Raw genomic sequence first — 22,422 nt, forward strand, 5'->3', positions numbered from 1 at the left:
ATTAAATTCTTTCATTAGTCAAAAATCGACGCTGGCATCTTTCTTCAAGAACCCGTCTTTTTTTATTATTTTTTTTACCTAAGAGTAGCTCGTAATTCATAAAGTAGCAAAATCATGATTGTAATGTGAAAATTTTGTTATATCTTTTGTCCGCACCATTAATCAAATGCCAACATAGGTATGAGTTTGGAAAATATTTGAAATTTTTGGTCCACCATTGCAACACCTACACAGCGCAATTAGGGGTGTTCATTTGGTTAGTTCGGTAGTCGAACCGACTGAACTACTATTTTTGAATTAACCGAATTTTTTTTTCTTTAACCGTTAATTGAACCGAATTTTTTTTCGAAAATATTAACCAAACCGAATAAATTTCGGTTAATTTTCGAATTAACCGAAATTTTTTTAGAATTTTAGAATTTAATATTTTTTTAATTAAAAAAACAATTTACAATTAATTTAAATAATATCTAATTATAAATAATATCTAATTAATTTGATTCAAACATTTTGTATTTAGTTTTGATATTATTTTAATTAATTAATATTGATTTGGGTTTTAAATGGATTTTAAATAGATTGGGCCTCTTAATATAATTATATTTAAAGGTTAATTCGGTTAATTAACCGATTTCGAACCGAATTAACCATTAACCGAATTCTAAAAATATCCTTAATCGTTCCCCGACCGAATTAATTTGGTGACCGACCGAATTAATTAAACTAATTCAGTTCGATCGATTAATTCGATTAAAACCGAATTTTAAACACCCCTAGACGTAATTGGATATTTGTGGTTTAGTCATTTTCACATAAGAAATGGAGACAAAGTCGATATGTTTTTAAGAGGGAAACTGTGGGATTCATGAAGCCAAGCCACAGGGGAGGAGAACCTAAACCATGGCGAGACTCAGCTCCTTCTTCATCATCATCTTGTACGTTTTCTTCATTAACGCCACATGTTGCAGAGGGAAATCCCAGCCGCAGCAAAAGAAGCACGTGCCGTTCTTCATCTTCGGTGATTCATTTCTGGATGCCGGGAACAACAACTACATAAACACCTCGACTCTTGACCAAGCTAATTTCTGGCCTTACGGTCTCACTTATTTCAAGTTCCCTACCGGTAGGTTCTCCGATGGCCGTTTGATATCCGACTTTATTGGTGAGAATATCGATTTTTTTTTTTTGCTATTTCTTTTTGTTGTTTGGTTAACCAACGCATGTTCTTTTTGCCTAACATGATCTTCTTTCTTGTCTCATCTTGGTTGTGTTGTTCGTATATTATCTGTTGTTTTTCTGTTGTAGCTGAACGTGCAAAGTTGCCTTTGATTCCACCATTTCTGCAACCGGGTTTTCGACAATATTACCAAGGGGTCAATTTTGCTTCTTCTGGAGCTGGTGCTCTTGCTGACACGTTTCAAGGATTTGTACGTCTTATCTTCTTCCTTAAACTTCCTCTTTCATTCTTTAATGTTCATATTATTGGAATCAAATTGCATATATCAATCTTAAATTAACGTATTTTTTCCTTTTAAGCACCAATTTATGGTTATTTCTCTCTCTCGTTATCTTTGATTAACGTGCAAAGCTGCCTTTGATTCCACCTTTCCATTATCTTCAAAATTTTACCATAAGAAGTAGAACAGAAAGAGAAGTAAAAAAGAAAAAGGAAAAAACAGGAGAAAAGACATTGTATGGAGCATGGGTAATGCATTCATTGAATAAGTTTTTTGGATTTGAAATAAATAGTTTGATTGGATGGTAACTGAGGAAGCCACTTGAATCGGCTGGATGCACCCACTGGCTTAGGGTCCACTAATGTATATCTCCTCCGATTTGTCAAACATCGAGTGAGTGAGGCCCAAAGAAACTTATTGATACCCTGTCCAATCTTCACCAAAAACATCAAACCACCAAAATTTATTGCACAATATATAATTGAAAAGTCAACTTGGAGGCTAGCTTAGAGGCTCAATGATGTGTCAAACGAATTACCATAGATTTTGTAAGAAAAAAAAAAAAAGTTCTCTGTGTTCTCTTTTGAAAATTGGGTTACTCAATTTCCAGGTCATCGACCTTAAAACACAACTAAGCAACTACAACAGGGTGGCGAGGTGGTTTAGACATGAATTAGGGGAGGAGGAAGCTGAGGCAACAATATCAAGAGGTGTACACTTGTTTAGCATCGGAACAAATGATTACACGAGCCCTTTCTTGATTAATTCAACGATCTTAAACAACTACAATCACTCCACATATGTTGGGATGGTAATCGGCAACCTTACAACTGTCATTCAAGTAAGCCGTTCATGTCTCAATTGCATACGCTAGATGTTGTCCAAAATCCACCGAAGACTACAAGAACCTTGGCTTTCTTTTTGCCTTAAAATTATTTTATGTTTAAATTGACAGGAAATATATAGAAGAGGAGGTCGGAAATTTGCCTTCATCAACTTACCGGAACTAGGTTGTGTGCCGGGGATGAGGATAATCAAGACCGATAACAATGGAAGCTGCTTGGAGGAAGCATCGAGACTTGCAACATTACATAACATAGCTCTTTCGAAGCTCCTCTTTGAGTTAGAGAAGCGATTCAAGGGTTTCAAGTATTCACTTTTTGACTTGAACGCTAATCTCAGGCAGAGAATGAGACATCCTTCTAAATATGGTAAGTACGGGACTAGCGCATGCAAATTAAAAGAAAGAATATTGCTCATTACTAACTATAGTTTTTTACCCTTCATTTTTAACGAACTTGACACTTTCGGGGGACCATTAATTAACATAAATCTATGCTTTTCATAATTATGTATTTTAAAAGTTTGAACATTTTCTAAAAGATATGATGATTGGTCAAAAGGTAAAAAGGCATATTTTGGCAGCTTATTTGAAACCTCGAGATCTTGCGAAGCTTGAGAGCTTAATTTGGAAACCTTTTCTAAAAGGTTCTTCGTAAAGAGCCGAGTAATTTTTTTTACTATGATAGTTTGATTCCACAGTATATAAAGACACTGCCAAACATGGCAATGGAAGTACATGTTTGTTTCTCGAGAAACTTTTTCTTACCGATTTAAACGAAATATAGAGAATTGCAATTAACATTGGGTGGAAAATATTTTGGTTTTTGTGTGATGAAGGTTTCAAGGAAGGGGAGACGGCTTGTTGTGGAAGTGGGGAGTACCGAGGAGCATTCAGCTGTGGGGGGAAAAGGAGAGTAAAGGAGTTCCAACTTTGTAAGAATCCAAAAGATTACGTGTTTTGGGATTCTTACCATCTCACCGAAAGGATCTACAAACAATTGGCAGATCAAATGTGGGGTGGAAAAACAGGCATTTCTCATGATGTTGGACCTTACAATATGAAGAACCTATTTCACATTCATTAATGCTAATTTTGGCTATGACACATACTATATGATTCTATATATAAAGCATAGCGTTCATTTCATAAAAAAATGGCCACCCACTTTGGTAAGTATTTTGCGTCCTTTTCATACTTATTTGCCAAATTCACCATTTTCCACTCCATTGGTCATATATATCATGAAGTTAGATTCATGTATTGTTTACATTCAAATACTCAATGATAATTTACCATTAACCAATTAATTAAGGACTATTATTGTAGGGAGTCGATCAATTTTAATTTTTATTATTCATGAGAGTCAAAATATATTTTTACCATTATTTAAAGGGTTAAAATTTAACTATTTTAGGGGGGTTGGCAGGGCTTTGGATCTACTCTGCAATGGAGCATATCCTTAACTGAATCAAGTGGAACTAGAAAATTTTGAAGGGATCAAGGCTTAATTTAAGTAATTTTAGAATTGACAAGGACTAAATATAAAATTAAAAACCAAAACAATGGGGGCCTCCAGACGCTGCATGCCTTCTGCCTATCTATAATTATCCAATACTTCTTGTTTGCATAACATAATTATCCAATAATTAAATATATATAGATCACTTACATATAGTGTGCATCACTTTGTTCCTCACTTCTTGGTTTGCCTTGAAGTGTTTATGGCAGCCTTAGATCTGATTCGGTGAATCGGTGCCAAGCTTTGGACAATTTTGAGAGTTGCAACTCTTGACTATTAATGACCTTCAAACCTCGAAACCCAGATTATTAGAATTGAAAAGTCAGCCAAATATAAAGTTCATTTTTTTTATCGGCTAAGAACTGTAAGAATTGAAAATTCAAAATCCAGTTGCGCGGGGGAAATTTCGACGATATCATAGGAAGCAGGCAACTATATTATAAATATCATGCGAACCGTAAAGAGTACGTGTTGAATTATGTGGCTATGGCAGTCGTGTTGTATTAGTTAATATTGCTTTTTACACTGATACGACAGTGTTCCATGACTGGTTTAGTTGAATTGTATTGTTTCTTCATTATTTCCTTCACCTGTTCTGTGTGTTTATTGGGTGATTGAAAGAAAATCCAACAGTACGACATAAAAGAATGGCCAGTTTAAGGTTGTTCCTGTGTTGCTTTCTTTCATTTCAAGTTCCATCAACCTCGTATGCAGCCGTAGTCTGCAAAAGAATCTTACCGCCTTGTTTGTCTTTGGGGATTCACTCTTTGATCCTGGAAATAATAACTACGTCGGCACGATTGGTCGGGCAAATTTTTATCCGTACGGTTAAACCTTCTTCCACCACCCCACTGGCAGGTTCTCTGACGGTCGTTTAATTTCAGACTTCATTGGTATAACACAAATTCCTCAATCTTTTTTTTTTGGGGGGGGTCGCTTTTTGTAGTTAAATTGTGCGTGTGTCTTAGTGTTCTGGTTAATTTTTCTTACAGCCACGTACGCAAATTTACCACTAATTCCGCCGTATCTTCAACCTGGAAATCATCAATTTATTTATGGGACGAATTTTGCTTCAGCTGGAGCTGGTGCTCTGTCTGAAACTTATCAAGGATTTGTATGGCTAATTGCTATTGCTTAAACAATAAATTTATGAGGTTATTGTTGGACGTTGGTTTCTTCATCATTTACAAATTTCTGATCAATTCAAATCCAGGTGATAGATTTGAAGACTCAGTTACGTTACTTCAAGAAAGTGGCAAAGGTGTTGAGACCATGGCCTTCTTCTCCAGAGCCGTTTATTTATTCAACGTGGGAGCCAATGATTACACACTACCTTTCACCTCAAACTCCACGGTACTTGAAACATTCTCCAAACAAGAATACGTCGGAATGGTAATCGGCAATCTAACCGAGACAATCCAAGTAAGTTACATATACTTCCAAGTGTTTCTAGTTATAGATGCTAAGATCCATGAACCAACTCCAACTCCATGTATATCTAATTTTGATGATGTTCCAATCCAGGGAATACATAAGAGTGGAGGAAGGAAATTTGGGTTTCTGAACATGGGGACATTGGGATGTATACCTTCCCTTAAAGCACTTGTACCTGGAAACAACGGTTCCTGCTTTGAACCAGTTAATGAACTCGCTACACTGAACGATGCAGCTCTGCCTAAAGCCCTTGAAGAATTGGAGATCAAACTAGCTGAATTTAAATACTCGATGCATTATTTGAATATTTCTTTTGGTGAAAGGCTGAACAATCCCCATAAATATGGTATGCATCAAGCTATGTGACGTTATTTTAGTACTCATCAATGGTCCCCAAAACGCAAGTTACAGCTACTTTTTTTTTCAAGGTTTCAAGGAAGGAAATATAGCATGTTGTGGAAGCGGTCCATACAGGGGAATCGACAGCTGCGGCGGAAGGAGGGTTGTGGCAGAATATGAATTATGTTCGGATCCTAGTGAATATGTGTTCTTTGACTCTGGTCATCTTTCCGACAACGCCAATGAGCAGATTGCGGAGCTCATGTGGAGTGGAACACCCACTATTACGGGGCCTTACAATCTGAAAGCATCGTTTCAAGCATGATCATTGATTTGATCCAAGTCTCAATTACTTCTTTGTTGTTCCAATAAACAAAGCCTTAGAAAAAGAAGCTACTTGGTTTTGGGGAGATTTCATAATGTGTACAAGATAAAAAGGAAGACGAGATAAATCCCCTTTAACGTACATCTGCAAATGAAGTCAGCACAAAACTTTAATCCATGGAATTTGCCGCCAAACATAGAACCAAACAATTTCCCATCCTTTGAATCTGTTCAATAATAGGAAATTTGTAGCATCTATTAGGACTGAATCTTCCTTCGTGTAGGAAGAAGGCAACTTATATAAATTTCATGCAAAATAAAGAGTGTGACATAAGAATGGCGAGGTTAAGGAAGTTGTTGTGTTTCTTCCTTTTTCTGCTCGTTCTATGTATGCAGCCGTAGTCTGCCAAAAAGCCATACCGCCTTGTTTGTGTTTGGAGATTCAGTGTTTGATCCTGGTAAAAGTGACTACATTAACACAAGTGGTCGGTCAAATTATTATCCATATGGTGAAACCTTCTTCAAGTACCCCACTGGAAGGTTTTCTAATGGCCGTTTAATTCCAGACTTCATCGGGGGGGACACAAAATTACTGATTTTCCCTCTTTTGTAGTGGAAGTATATGACTGTATGAGTGTGATCTTAGTGTTCTCGCCAATTATTCTTGCAGCCGAATATGCAAATTTACTCATGAGGTCGACTTTGCTTCAGCTGGAGCCCGTGCCTTGTCTGAAACTTATGAATAATTAGTGCGGCTAATTGCTAATGCTTAAACAATAAATAATCTTAACATAGGCCAAGATGTCTTCAAATTTGTTCTATATATTTCAACTTCTATGGTTCTTGATCATTTAGAAATTGCTTTCTTAATTCAAATCCGGATGATAGATTTGAAAACTCAGTTGAGTTATTTCAAGGTGGGGCAAGGCTGTTGAGTCGGGAACTAGGCGATGCAGAAACCATGGCCTTTTTCTCCAAAGCTGTTTATTAAAGGTGGCAAAAATAGCACGTTGTGTAAGTGGTCCGTACAGAGGTATTCCTAGCTTTGGTATGGCAAAATACGGATTATGTTCAGATCCTACAGAATATTCGTTCTTAGATGGTAACCATTTTTCTGACAAGGCCACCAAGCAGATCGCCTAGTTCACTCAGAGTGGAACACCCAATATTACCGGACGGGCCTTATAACCTGAAAGTGTTATTTGAAGCGTGTATCATTGATTGGATCCCGTATCATGTAGCATAATTACTTGTTAATTGTTCAAATAAATAAGCCTCCGAGCAACAAGACACTAGTTTCTTGCAGAGATTTCCGTAGTCTTTATAACATAATAACAGAAAACAAGACAAATCACCTTTGAAGCTTACAACCTCTGCCTTCTGCCTGAAGATTGTCAATTTTTTTTCCAGAGAACTGGATTGTAGTGTAAAAGACCAAAAATTGCATCCAAGTGTATATCAAAATACAGCTACCTAATAGATGATATTACTTAAAATACAACAGAAAAAAAGGGTAACTCTAGAGGCTTCATGCTGACAGATCTTCTCATGTTAGGTCTTCAATGGAGCCTTTTTCTCTCTATCAGATATCCGTGCAGGGGCTGTCGAATGTGATTTGAAGCGGCCTCTCCCTCCTTCATCTTTTTCCTGTAAAAGTCCATATCCATCTTGTTTCAATTTCGTTTGTCATTAAAAATACAGTCCCATGCCCCCAGCCAAGCAAGTTATGTTGGAATGAAATATTGCAAAGCCATTCAGAACAATCAGATTACTACGAACATGAGTTTACAGTTTATATTACCTTTTTCTTGACAATCTGAACAACATCTTCATCCTGCAGAGCATGGCTAAGGCCACAATGTTGAGGGAAGTGCCTTGCACTTGTGCCCCAGACCAGAACATATTTGACATCCTTTATCAAACTTCTATGAATGTGATTGCAGAAATCTTCCACCGAGCAGCCACCCCGATCCTATCTCATGCAAAGAAAAAAAATAGTCAGTGAACTTCCAGCATTAATTTAGCAGCACAAAATATTACAGTTAAATGCAATGACGAGAACATATGTGACATACAGTAGAAAGGACCACAGGATCGCTGAAATCAGGTTGCTGCCCTTGGGGCTTTGTATATACTCGAACAAGCCCCATCTCTTCCCACATCTTTGAAAGTAATCTATCCAAATTCAGCTGCACAAGCGACATGCATATAGGTTATGCTTCTCAAACTACATGCATCAAGTAAAAAACTGACAAGTAATATATGTCTACAACTAATTCCTGCTCGGCATTGTGTTCTTGATGTATAGTAGACAGATGTATAGTAGACAGCATTTTACTTTCATTTTAATAGGGAACGAACATAGAACTTCATAAAAACATGAAGACACAAATGAAGTATCAGATTGTATCAAATGTCATTTTGTTCTAATCAAGTCACCGAAGATTCTTGCATTTTAAAACTATTCGCATACCCCTTTTTTTATAAGAAAAAGAGCCTTGTTAAAACCCCCTTCATAACCGTCATGCTACATAAGTAACTCAACGAATATTGGAAGGAGGAAAAGAGTGCCCCATATTTTATTAGCATGCCCCTTAACTTCCATTCCATATTATTTAGTATTGCCAAAAGTCATTAACAATTTTAAAAAAGATAGAACATGCCTTCAGATTGCAGCTTATTACAACAGAATTAGGTTGCCGAGCTAACTTATCCACATCATCAATACCAATGACATCTATCTTGTTGTAAACATAAACACACTTAATGTATTTGCGGTTTCCTTCAATGACATCTATAAGATCATCCACTGTGGCATCCTCACGAAATAGAACCTGAAAAGTGTCCACCAGGAATACCTCAGAATAAGAAAACACCATTTGGAAGAATTAATAAAATCAAATGAGAAGTTTAATCGTTATGAGACTCCATACCTCTGCATTGTGAATTTTGTATTCATGTAAAATTTGATAACAGAGTTTCTCATCCACATGAGTTAAAGGTAATGTACTATTGAATGAGATTCCCCCAGTTTTTTTCTTTTTGAAATATATCTGCAAGAAACCCAACATGAAGGACACATCAATAATGCAAAATTGAAAATTTGTAAAATAATAATACTAATAAATCAGAATTTTCATACGATTTGAACTAGTTAATGTTAAACTGTTGTGATATGAAAATTATTCATTTTCTTTAGGATATTTTAAAACATAGAGATGCCTAACGAATGAATAATGATCCACATAGACAACGATAGCAATGAACTTACTTGAGGTGGTCTCTTGTTTAAACGCAAACCCACAGCTTCCAGTTCCTTGGTTAATATTTGGCGATGACCCTCACTCTGGAGTTTTCATATCAGATTACAAAGGCATAAGGTAAGAGAAGTCTCCCAAAAAATTTTGAATTCAAAAAACTACTACTTTGACATAGATACTTACTTTAGAGGCATCAAGAACCATAAGAACAAGATCCGATGACTTAGCAACAGCAATAACCTGAGAAATGAACAGTCTATAAGTAATCTTAAATTCAAGAAACTATTCATCTAAACTAAGCATAAGAATGGAGAGAACAGATCATAGGTACAAACAACATTTATCAGTTACCTCATTTGGCAACGATTGTTTTATACCAAGAAATGGAAACCCATATCACAGGGTAAAACTAGAAGCTGCAAAATTATACCTGCCTCCCACGCCCTTTGCCTTCAGAAGCACCTTCAATAATTCCAGGAAGATCCAGCAGTTGAATCTTAGTATCATTGTAATGTATGATACCAGGAATGCATGTAAGTGTTGTGAACTCATAAGATGCAGCTTCTGAATGTGTTCCAGTTAACATGGTTAAAAGGGTTGATTTCCCCACACTGCATTACATTACAACACAATAGTTAGCCACCTTTTTAAAGAACAACGTCAACATAGAGTATAAAAGCATGTCTGTAAGTATGTATTTTCTTACAAATGCATGTCTGTACAGAAAGCACAACATATATTTTCCTACACAGTTGTGCCAGTAGATAGAGTGAGTAGGCTAGAGAAGGATGGCAGAATGAAGGTACTGGCAGTAGAGTGATATCATCACTATATTATTTATCCCAAGTGAAAAAAAATCAAAATCATCTTACTGTAGACCAGGCTTCGACTTTTGCAAACACATGAGCTACCAATAGTTCTTAATAACTTATTTAAAAAAATTAAGACACATTCACTCAAATGATAAAGGTGCAGACCTTGGAAATCCTATTAGTGCAACACGTCCATGACCAAATTTTGTAACTTCAAAACCATCTCCACCTCCACTAGAACCCTGATAATAGATTCAAAAAGCAGCTTTAAAAGGGGGGGGGGGGGAGATAAAGAATACTGCACGACAAGTGTAAAGAAAAAGTACTGCAATTACAACAGTTAACCAGCCGGGAAATGAACAACATAATCACTTGGATCACTCAGAATATATCATATTCAATATCTAGCCACCCCAGCAAAAAAAAGGAAAACTCGTTTGAGCATGTTAGATATGGGTAAGTTAATGTAGAAAGAGATCGACCCACCTAGAAAGTAGAAAGTGGAAAATCAAAGCTACAAGCTTCAGCAATTTAAATTGTTAAAATGACAGGAAGCTGATATTTCATTCGACACTTCGGAATTGTTTACAAAACATAAAGATTGATTGTAACACTTTGTATGCACAAACACATTAAAAGGAGGCAAAGAAGAATTTGAAGGAAATCCAAAAATGTGTTGACCATATGCATATTTTAAACGGTTACAATCTATTCATGTTTAGATAAGAAATATTCATACTTTCGGTGGCTCTAGTAATTGTGTCCTTAGCTTTGCAATCTTTGCCTTGAGCTGACCAAGATGGTACTCTGCGCATTCAGTAAATATTAACGAAATAATAGTTACCAGATTCCGTTTCTCTCCAGAAGATAAAAAAATTTATCAAATACAAGAAATAAAAAGATTTTTGGAATGAGGTAAAAAGCAAAAGCAGTTAACATATACAAGCACTTACGCATGTAAAGAGATATGAACACATACCTGTGGCCTTATTTTTCTGGGTTCGAGCCATCTCGGCTTCAATTTCTTTTATCCTCTCAACAATACCCATCTTTTTTCCTGATTTCAAGGGCACGGATTTAGCTTCCAAAACTGTAATTATAGATTCCTATAGACTAAGAATAAGTGAAATTGGCTAAACTCTAACATAAATACATATTCCTAAAAAACCAGTGCACATTGAAAGGAAAGGTAATCTTCGGACAGAACCCGATTACAACACGAGACGAAAGCAGAACACTTTGGAACGAAAACCAAAGAAGGGACCGTGATTGGTTGGTGAGAAAATGATGGGAAACTTGATAAAGTTGAAAGTAATTCAATTACCCTATCTTGTTTTTTCCCCGATATCACTCAATATCAAATTAAATAATGAGGGGGGATAGAAATTAATGGTAGATCATACCCGAATAAAATCAAGTTGATATTAGAAAAGTAGAAACATTGAAATAGTAGTGAAAGAAGTTTTTGAGAGGAGATATGTTTAATGAATGACTCACCGGAACTGTGTGAAACGCGATCTCCACTCAACAGCTGAAAGAGGAAGAAAGAGGAGAGAAGGGAAAGTTGAAGCAGACAATAACAGGGCTTTTAAGTCTCAAAAAATATTTTAAAAAATAATGTACTTGATTTGAAAAGCCCAATATAATATTGAAGGAAAGCACATTTGCTTTCTGGGCCACAATATCCTGAGTTGTGGGTATTTGCTGATTTACAAGTACCATACCCAGTATCGATTATGTGTTTAGATGGCTTATAGATTATAAATCTAAAAATTGCAATTATCTAAACGAAACTAAATTAATTTAATTTTTTATAATATAAAAAATTTTATATTTCAAATAATAAATATAATTTTATTTTATTATATAAAAAATAGTAATTATTTTTATTTGTTTCAAAATTATTATTTTTTAATATTTTAGAAAAATATTATCAAATATAAAAAAACATAAAATGAATTTATTTAAATTTTGTCAAAATGAATTAAAAAATTGAAACTAAAAGTTAATATAGAAAATTCAAGACCAAACTGAACTAAAATGAACGGTTCAAAATATTTAATAAATTCCACCGAATTATTCCCACTTATATTCAGACTATATGATAGGTATAGGTGACTGGGGAATAGTTTGAATATGCTGCGACTTATTTCTCTGTTTTGGCTATTTACTTCCTTTTGGATAATAAATTTTTGCAATTATCCAAAATAATGATACAACAACAACAAAATCCTATTCCCATATACGATGGGGTAAGGGGAGGTAGTATAGTAAGCTGCTCCCAACGCCAGGTTGAGAGCAGCTTTCGTGGAAGACCTCCGGCAGTCAGAAAATTTAAAATAAAGATACAATACAATGCATGTATAAATAAATATATAAATACATAGTTGAACAACCTGCTTATGCAGTCTTCATATGCGCGTTTGTAATGCGAAGTTATCCCTGCAAATAAATCCCTGCATAAAAATCTCTGCATATAGACAGAAACGTAAGACCTGGCTAAATTTAAAAAGAGAAAACATGAAGAGAATGATACACAGAAGTCAGCGATAGCAAGCTACGAGAAGGAATAAAGTCAAATGGGTTAAAACCTAAACTAAGGCAACACTACTCTTCTACTCTAGTTCTAAGCCTTCATAAATTCCAATGACAAAAACGTATAAAAAGTAGAAGTCCTGGAAATTACTATATAAAGGTATTACAAAGAAGACAGAGATGATACACCCTATGGTTGTGACCCACACTACTCGGCTACTCTGGTCTTAAGTCTCCATACTTTTCTATCAGAGGTCATGTCTTCGGTAAGGGCTAAATCCTTCAAATCAGCTCTCAAGCAGTCTACCCACTTCCTCCTTGGTCGTCCTCTCCTTCTAGCACCGTCGACTGTAATCGACTCTACCCTCCTGACCGCTTCCGACGATTATCGCCTAAGGACATGCCCGAACCACCATAGTCTTCCCTCCCTCAATTTTTCGGATACATGCACCACGCCCAAGGACATCCTAATTGTAGAGTTTGGTGTCATGTCCCACCGAGTCCTACCACATGCCCATCGAAGCATTCTCATTTCTGCGGACTCTATCCTCCTTACGTGATCCTTCTTGATTGTCCAACATTTTGATCCATACAGCAGCGCTGGTCTTATTGTCATTCTATAAAATTTTCCCTTTAGTTTTAGAGGCACCTTCTTGTCACACAAAACTCCAGTAGCAGCCCTCTACTTTAGCCATCCCGCCTTTATACGGTGTGTAACGTCATCATCTATACCCCATCTTTATGTATCATAAATCCTAGGTACTTGAAACAATCCTTTGATGGGAGAACGTGTCCTTATATGCATACTTCTACATCTTCATCATTCTGGTTCCCACTGAAGTTTAAACATAAATACTCTGTCTTTTCGATATTGATCCTTAGATCTTTTTCTTCCAAAGCAGTTTTCCAGGTAGACATTCTACTATTCAACACAGTTTTTGTTTCAGCAACTAGGACAATGTCGTCAACGAAAAGAATACACCATGGAACACCGTCTGGTGTCGCACAATAGATGTCGTCCATAATCAAGACAAAGATGTAAGGGCTAAGAGATAACCCTTGGAGGAGTCCGATTTCTACCGGAAATGCCTCGATGTCGCCAAATGTAGTCCTGACGTATGTAGTAGATCTACAGTACATATCACGAATCGCCCGGATATAAGCAATTGGGATCTGTCTCGTTTCCAAGGTCTTCCATATCGTTTCGCGGGGAACGCTATCATACGCCTTCTCAAGGTCAATGAACGCCATGTGAATATCTCTATTTTTTCCCCTATATTTCTCCATAAGCCGTCGAAGTAGATAAATCGCTTCCGTAGTATACATGCCTGGCATAAAGCCAAATTGGCTTTCCGAAACCCTAGTAACATGTCTCAACCTTGCCTCTATGACCCTTTCCCATAGCTTCATTGTATGACTGAGTAGTTTAATACCTCTGTAGTTACCACAACGTTGGGGATCTTCTTTATTCTTATATATTGGTATCACCGTAGACTCTCTCCCCTCCTCTGGCATCTTGACAGTATCTAAAATAATATTAAAGATGTTGGTCAACCACTTAACTCCCTCTTCTATATATATATATATATATATATATATATATATATATATATATATATATATATATATATATATATATATATATAATTAAGATATATTTTATAAATATTTTTATTAGTTGTAAAAAAAATTGAACAATTCCTATCTAAAGGAGGAGGAATGAATATTTAATTGAACTCACAGCCTATAGAAGAGAGGATATATTAATTAAAAACTTTTCAAATGAGTTAAATTAATTGTACAAATTATGAACCTATTTTAAATTGATTTTAAAATAAGATAATATAATTATCTTTAATCATTTAATCCATTAGTGAATTTTTATTAAAAAGTTGCAAAAATATAATGTCTATTACATATAATACCAACCCTGCGAAATCATAATAGTGAATTGAAACTCAAGCTATCAAATATGTGCCTGTAAGCATCATAGAACATTCCGAAACTGAGCAAAGAACAACTTACATCTTACTTATTCCAAGACTTTATTATTGTGGCAAAGTAGGCCAAAATTTTAATATTCTTTTTTTTAAGAAAATATAAATTTCTATATTTTTTTTCATTCCTTTTAATATACATCCACCCCTATGACTAAGCATCATAGAACATTCCGAAACTGAGCAACGAGACCTTCGTTAAGCAAGTAGAGCTTCATAGCCTCGCACTTGTTCTAGTTCCCCAATTTTTCTTTGCCATTTTAAGTACTCGGAGATTGATCCACGATAAACTGTCTCATTTATACATTAGCTAAAATGTCAGAATAAGAAGATACAATAAGAAGATACAATAAGAAGATACAATAAGAAGATACGGTCTCAGTTATGCAGTTGGCTAAAATGTTTACGTTATTCATGTTAACAGATTATCATCAATTCTTTTCACCCCGTGGACTTTGGTCGACAGAAGCTTCAGAAGAAGCAAATTTGCTTATCCATGAGATCCACTGTATCATTAATCACAGTGTGTGGAACACAGGTAAGAATAAGACATATCCTAGTGCCAAAATTGGATATGTATCAAGATTACCCAGAAAATGTAAGAAACAACAAAGTAATAAAAAATGATGTCCACATGGTGTGGGATTCCATATCCTCCGAGAATAAACAATTGTTCCCCCCCCCCAATGTTTATGAAACATGCAACAATAAACAAGAGAGAGACGACAAACAATGAAAACATTCCTCGCTGAAAAGAAAAACTGGCCCATGTGATTAAACGCCCAGATGCAATCATTCTTTTAAATGTAATTGTATCAGCTTTTCTTTTAAAATGATTCCCCAGAACACAACATACATATGATTCAAGCCAGATGAATAAGTTTAGGAGTTCCCGAACTCCAAGAACTATGAATGGATAGTTCAGAGAGAACTAAAAAAAAACTCGCCTTTTTAATATAAGCATCATTCAGATCCTCTTTACCCACCATAATTGGGCAAGAGTGAAGTAATACCCAATGCTAAAAAATGCAGTAAAATAAAACTACTAGACATCTATATTGAAGAAATTTAGGAGTTCCCGAACTCCAAGAACCATGAATGAAAAATTCAGAGAGAACTAAAAACTCCAAACTTTAATATAAGCATCATTCAGATCCTCTTTACCCACCACAACTGGGCAAGAGTGATGTCATAACAGATGCTGAAAAAAAGCGATAAAATGAAACGACTAGACATCTGTACTCCGGTTACAGCCTGATCTAGTCAAACATGAAATTAAGCATGGGCTGGATTCAAAAACTTACATCTAGGTCACCAATTGACCACGATACTGGTTCAAACAAAGGAGGCAGATAATACTGGAATAAAATAACCTAGAAAATAAACCAGGACATTTATAGGAATATTGGACGGCAAAGATCTCAAATTTGAGAATCCAACGGTTCTGATTGGAATTTTGACTTCAGGGATATACATGGAATTTCAAATACCGAAAGATCGTTATTATCGCTTATACATCTAACGACAGAAAAAGGGTTAATTACACTAATGATCACTCTTGTTTAGGCTGTCTTGTATTGATAATCTATTTTTAAAAAGTTACGTTACGATCAATAGTGATAGGTGGTGACAATGGACGACGGACGTAGGTGAAGACTTTAATTAAATTTAGAGATCAAATTAATATTTTATATAAAATTTAAGAATTAAATTAATATTATATTTAAGAATTAAAATAATACTTTATTTAAATTTTAAATTCAAATACTTTTATTAACGTGTAAAATTATCAAATAAATGAAAGATTGAATGAGTAAAATAAAAACATATGCTGAAGGACTGTTGCTCGAACAGGTTCTGTGGTGAGGGGCTCTCTCATTTCCTGGTTGCCTTCACAATTGGGGTGGGTCAAATTGGATACCGATTGTGCTATAGCTGAATCGGATGGTCCTGCATATTGTGGTGGTGTGATACGTGATCAATCAGGGAGATAGCGAGCTGATTCACAAAATTCATTGGTATTTGTTCGACCTTGGAAGCAGAATTATGGGGCATCTACGTTTTTATGCTTATGGCTTGGAACCTCGGCTTTAGACGGCTGATGATCGAATCAGACAGCAAACAGTCGATTTCATTAATTCAGAAGCCTATATCTCGTCAAGGATTTCATACTATCCTTTTGTATATCCCCGAGCTGTGTCATAAAGAATGGAGTATTCAATTTCAGCATGTGGGGTGAGATGGGAATATGATCCTTATCAATTGGCCAAATTGGCCAATCCTGATGATTTAATTTGAATATTATTCATTTAGATAATCCTCCTCTGGGACTGGGAGTCTGCGAGCTACTACAGGGTCATAGTGGTATTGCATAAGCTATAAACCTTGTACTTTCATCTCTTTACAAACAAAAAAAAAACATGCGAAAAATAAAACTGAGCAGGACTTAACGGAAACAAATTGTTGCAAAGTTATTGTAGACTGTTGATAGCGTGCATCCATTATATTCTTATGCACTGGAATTGCTGGTTTTGCTCCGGCTGCCATTAAAGTTTTGTCTTGCAGGAAGATTTCTTGTCAAGTGTTGAGAGCTTTAAAGGTGTTGAACATATAGTATTCTTGTCTCGCTGTCGCTCTTCCCTGATCTCACATGCAAAGGTTTACAAAAGTTGTCTGTTTACAGAGCTAGCCGTGTCATTCAAGCTATCGTGACTTCATGACAAACAATCGAAGAAATTTAGCTGAGAAGGATGAATCATTAGTGATGGTTTTAGGATCTCCATAACAGGAAAGTTGCAAAACACTCCGGGTGGAACACAAAGTTTCAGCTTTGAAGAGGTATATCCTAATAGACCAAGCATGCATGCTACTTACATTCTGGTAATCCGTGTTAGTCTTGTTGCGGTTAACTAGATAGTTTGAGCTATCTAGACTATCTTGGTATACTAAAGCAATTAGTGCTGTCAAATTTATCCTGTCCTGTATCTATAAGCCGCTCTTTCAAATGCTGAAAAGTTATCAACATTCAACAGCATGGTGTCCTCCGAATTAAACGAAGAATATCTGTACGCTCAAAAGGCAGTGCAACAAAAGCAATGGAATAATAAGTAGATTATTTATGCAAAAGGAGAGAAGGTTTCAGATTGGAAAGAGTGTTTAACCAGATTGATGGAGAAAACAGAGAAGCAGCTGCCATGACAGTGGCACCATATCCGAGCAAAAATACGAAGTTTGTTTGTTTTCCTATGATGTCTTCAGTTGGTCATGGAACTGCAAAAGTTTCTATTGAAATCTGGTCTTCTGCAATTTAATATTTATAGTTTTCATGCAACTATATAAATGCCCGACTTTGAGGGCAAACTATAAGATTTCATTTCAACTACAGCAGCTATGATGAATTATGTTCAACATCATGCTTCGTTTTTTATTTTCTGCCTCGAGTTCAAGCTTGAAATTTAAGATTTTAAATGAAATACACTTCTTTTTCTAAAAATATTTTATATGACATTTTTCATTTAGAATCCTCTCAAGTTTCAGCTGTATTTTTGTTTTTATATCTTTCAGAAACTATTCATAGACTACTTATAGGAAATGGTAGATCTAGTACTCACGTGAGGAGTTGGTGAGGTGCAATGGATTTTTGCCTGTCTCGAACCCAATTCAATTTAAAGACCCCTAAATAATAATAAAAAATCAACGAGGTTAAATTCAAAATTTTTCTTGACCCGAGATTTACTCGAAGTCCAACTCTGACTCGAAATGTTTTAATCCACAAAACAAATAAAGAAACGAAGAGGTTATTGAATAAAACAGAGTGAAGTGACGAAAATCGAAAGAAAATAAGATATGATTTTAAAAATAGAATATCTCAAAATGGAACGGGATGAGATATTTTAAATTCGATATGGAATAAACCTTTTTTTCTAAATAATTTTTTTTATAGAATTCATTAATTTTATGCAAGATAGAAAATATCTCAAATTACAATAAATATTCAAAATAGAAAATATATCAAATTACAATAAAGATTTATAATTATAATTGTAAATTAAGCACATGATTATAAAATTTTCCTATAATCATTTAAACAAAACTAACAATTTAAGATTATAAGGATCATACAAGAAAAGATTAAATCTAACCAAGAAACTCGAATGAATATATATACAAATAGATTTGTTCGCAATGGTAAATGAATCACAAAAGGGGATCGAGCTATTGAAAGACCACCGACAAACCACAAATCAAACTCGAGCGATGTGAAAAGCTATCCACGAATACAAATCGGATATCCAAATCTAATTCAAGAGTTCAAAGCAGGAACATCAACAAGATATCATAATAAGCATCATTAAAATAAAAAATAACACATGCATGATTATTAAAAATAAAAAAAGAAAACAAATATAAGATATAGAAAAGAAAAAATATAATAAAAAATATGTGTGATCGGTAACCACATTAAAATTGGTGTCGTCACTAATTAACAAAGTCGAAAAAGAAAAGAGATGAGCGACACACAATTAGAGAAAAATAGTTTTTTTTTATAAGACTTTTTTAGTTTAAATGTTTTAAACCTTTTCTTGCGAAATCCTTAGTCTTTTTTTTATTTTCTAAATAAATTTAATTAAATATGAAATTTGATTTTAAAATAAAAGATTAATCATATGAATCAAAACCGATTGGAATAAAATAATTTTACCATCATATTTTTTGTAAGTCATGGAATCTCAGTATCTTGGTGCTTAGTTTGTAGGAAACATAAATTGTAAGCAAGACTGGTGCAGATACGGGTAGGAATGGATTTAGGGGTGCGGGCAGGACGATCATCCTCCTGAAAATATAAAATGATCATATATTTTATATTTTTATGTTTTTTAAAATTTATTTTTGTCCCTTTAAAATTTTATAAGTTCAAATTTACTCCTCTTAAATTTACAAGTTCAAATTGCTCCTAATTTAAAATCATGCATCCATCTCTAGATACAGACATGATCTGAGCTAGATATAAATGTTAAGAATTACTTTAAATATTATACAAGTTTAAATTCATTCATAACTTAAAATCCTGCATCCGTCTCTGGATATGGATATGATCTTGGGTAGATTTAAACGTTAAGTATTGCTTTAAATATTATACATATAAAATATTAGAATTTCAACAATGTGATGCCAACATTTAACAAATATGACATATTCTTTTAGTGCAATAAATAAATAAAAATGAAAGAGAACATATACAAATTAGAAAGGATACAATGGAGTACGGACACAATCTTACATTCTTTATTGTCGGATTCCTCCATTTCATTTGGAGAGTTGACTTTGCCCAGACTCGATGCATCTTTTAATGTTGTTTGAAGATAAAAAAGTTTAATTGCATTTATTTAAAACAAATATAGCTTTTTATTTAGTTTTTTTTGAATAACAAACCAAGCTTAATCCCGAAATCGGATTTAGATTAATATATTACATGCATAACATGGCCATCACTTCTAAACTAAAAACTTTAACCCCATAGTTGATATAAATAAAAATAAATTAACATTTTTTCCTGTCCTTTCCAAAAAGCCCTTTAGATCCCATTTGTTCTCTTTCACAAAGCAGAAAACTATGTTGTCTTTGGAATATAATTTACTGAGTCATCACTTTGATCCATTGATTGAAGTCTAAAGGCCAGAAAAGGCTACTGCCCTCATTTGACGCCACCCTTAAAAGCAATATTCTTAGATTAACACTTTAGATAATATCATTGATGCGGCACTGATTGAAAAATTGTCGGGTTAAATCAGAAACGGCAGCCACAGAAGTTGATAATAAGTACCCCAAAGAATTACCAGGCTGACAGTGCTAATCAGCCTAACTTTTCTTTCAATTATCATCACACGTTTCACACAGTTTCGGCTTGGTTTTGTCCTTGCTGTCACAAAAGCCATAATTGATCTCCATTTTTTTTAATGTCCAAAGCTATATATAAAAAAAATCTGCTTTTAGCTTATGAGCCATTGAAGATGCCAGGAGTTTTCACATTTGCCTACAGCATCTTCAAGACTTCAACACAAAAAGGATCTTCTACTCGAATTTCTTCCATTTATTTTGAAGAATGTTATATACCTCCTCTGAAATTTTTGTAAATCATGTCTTTCTTTAACTATAGTTTCCTGATATGACCAGAGACAATACCACCGCATGATCTACCAATTAAATCTATCATTTGATAATGAAATCTATTTATTTTAGAGAAAATAACCTCAGTGACCAAAAATCTCATATAATATACGATTTTAACCAATTTTTTCCGGATTTGCCAAAATGACCAACAAAATCGCAATGCGATCGCTAATTCGCAACGCGATCTCCATTATCGCAAATTCGCGTTGCATTTCGCGTTGCGATAGTTGAAAATCGCGTTGCGATGGTCTACAGTATCGTTGCGATTTTCCCAATTCGCAATGCGAATAAGTAAATCGCAACGCGAATTGGGAAAATCGCAATGCGATACTGACTATCGCAATGCGATACTGACTATCGCAATGCGATACTTACTATCGCAATGCGATAATACAAAATCGCAACGAGATACTGACTTTCGCAACGCGATAATACATAATCGCAATGCGATTTTCAAAGCGCCATTAGTATCCTGGCCAAGTATTTTATTTTTAAATTCCAAACACGAATATTAATATATTGGAACACTGAACCGTCCACAGTATATCCCGTAATCGCAACTCATAACCTAAAACCTAAAATCACAACTCAGTCCCATCTCCATCTCTCACTCTCTCACCCATCTCCGTCGAAATCCGTCCCCATCTCCGGCGAAATCCGTCTATCTCCATCTCTCAGAGCCACCCTCACAATCAGAAATGGAAAATCAACCAAATCAACTAACGAGGGTTAGTTTTTTTAATTATTTTCTTTTTGAAATTTTTGCATTATTATTAGGTTTTTCATATTGAAATTGATGATAAGTTTACTGGTAATTTCAATAATAGATTAACCATTTCACTTAGATTGCTTATTAAATCAACCGAGAATCGCAACGCGAAATGCAAATCGCAACGCGATTTTAGTTTCGCGTTGCGATTCTCTCGTTGCGATAGTCAAATTCGCGTTGCGATAGTCATTTTCGTGTTGCGATTTTCATTTTCAAAAACTATTATTCTTCTGCAAATTGAAACTTGAATGAATTGCATTACTTCAGCCAAAAAACAAAGACAAATACGAAATTCACAGTGTTGCAAATTTAAGTTTGAAGAATAAACTACTACTCTTTATGTTTATTATTGTTTTTTGTATATCTTCACAGTGTAGTTTTTGGTATATCTAACTTAGTATGTTTATTGTTTTTATAGAACTTTTATTCGGCTCAATTGACCTTAAGAAATAAAGTCAGCCTGGCCAAAACAATTGCGTCGAAGCTTTCACCTACATAAAGAAAAATGTTTGAGGATACATGCTTCGGGCCATGGCTGAAAGTACAACATCCCGGTGGAGATGCGATGTTGACACACCTGTTTCTTCAAACCATGACTAGCGATCTACCATAGACTATACAACGTCGTGATGAAGAGATATGGTTTGATTTTCCACCGGCGTATACGTGTTTTGGGCGGGAGGAGTTTTGCTTAATCACCGGTCTACGCTTCGGACACGATGATGTAGGTCGGTACACTAGACACATTACCCACCCATCATGGCTATCCCGAGTTTTTCTTGAGCTGGAGAGGCCGAATCTACACGTAGAAGACCTGACAAGATTGTCGAATAAGAAAGATGGTTTTACTCGGATAGATGACGTCGACGTTGTCCGAGTATGCCTTCTAATTCTTTTATATGCCGGCTTTTTAGGCATAGAGGCCAGACAACCTATTCCAAATGATCTAATCAAATTGGTA

At 35.0% G+C, this 22,422-nt stretch overlaps 2 protein-coding genes and 1 pseudogene across 2 annotated transcripts; 2 read left to right on the forward strand and 1 right to left on the reverse strand.

The window, feature by feature from the left end:
* The first annotated feature begins 885 nt into the window (after nt 1-885).
* LOC120194984 (GDSL esterase/lipase 5-like) lies at nt 886-3,442 on the forward strand. The gene is made up of 5 exons (XM_039197133.1): nt 886-1,162; nt 1,306-1,427; nt 2,068-2,298; nt 2,413-2,668; nt 3,138-3,442. The coding sequence occupies exons 1-5, from the start codon at nt 901-903 to the stop codon at nt 3,383-3,385; spliced, it is 1,119 nt and encodes a 372-aa protein (XP_039053064.1). The 5' UTR covers nt 886-900; the 3' UTR covers nt 3,386-3,442.
* A 1,025-nt stretch (nt 3,443-4,467) lies between these two features.
* LOC120194894 lies at nt 4,468-5,953 on the forward strand (annotated as a pseudogene).
* A 1,212-nt stretch (nt 5,954-7,165) lies between these two features.
* On the reverse strand, nt 7,166-11,566 carry LOC120194902 (developmentally-regulated G-protein 2-like). Its single transcript, XM_039197074.1, has 12 exons — nt 11,487-11,566; nt 10,969-11,046; nt 10,729-10,796; nt 10,155-10,231; nt 9,608-9,788; nt 9,361-9,417; nt 9,189-9,263; nt 8,851-8,970; nt 8,581-8,751; nt 7,993-8,106; nt 7,719-7,889; nt 7,166-7,564 (listed from the first exon to the last, which is right to left on the reverse strand). Exons 2-12 carry the CDS (start codon nt 11,036-11,038, stop codon nt 7,469-7,471), a joined length of 1,200 nt encoding a protein of 399 aa, XP_039053005.1. The 5' UTR covers nt 11,039-11,046; nt 11,487-11,566; the 3' UTR covers nt 7,166-7,468.
* Between the last annotated feature and the right edge of the window lie 10,856 nt (nt 11,567-22,422).

The sequence above is a fragment of the Hibiscus syriacus genome, unplaced genomic scaffold (assembly GCF_006381635.1).
Source record: "Hibiscus syriacus cultivar Baekdansim isolate YM2019G1 unplaced genomic scaffold, ASM638163v2 tig00117005_pilon, whole genome shotgun sequence".
NCBI lineage: Eukaryota > Viridiplantae > Streptophyta > Magnoliopsida > Malvales > Malvaceae > Hibiscus > Hibiscus syriacus.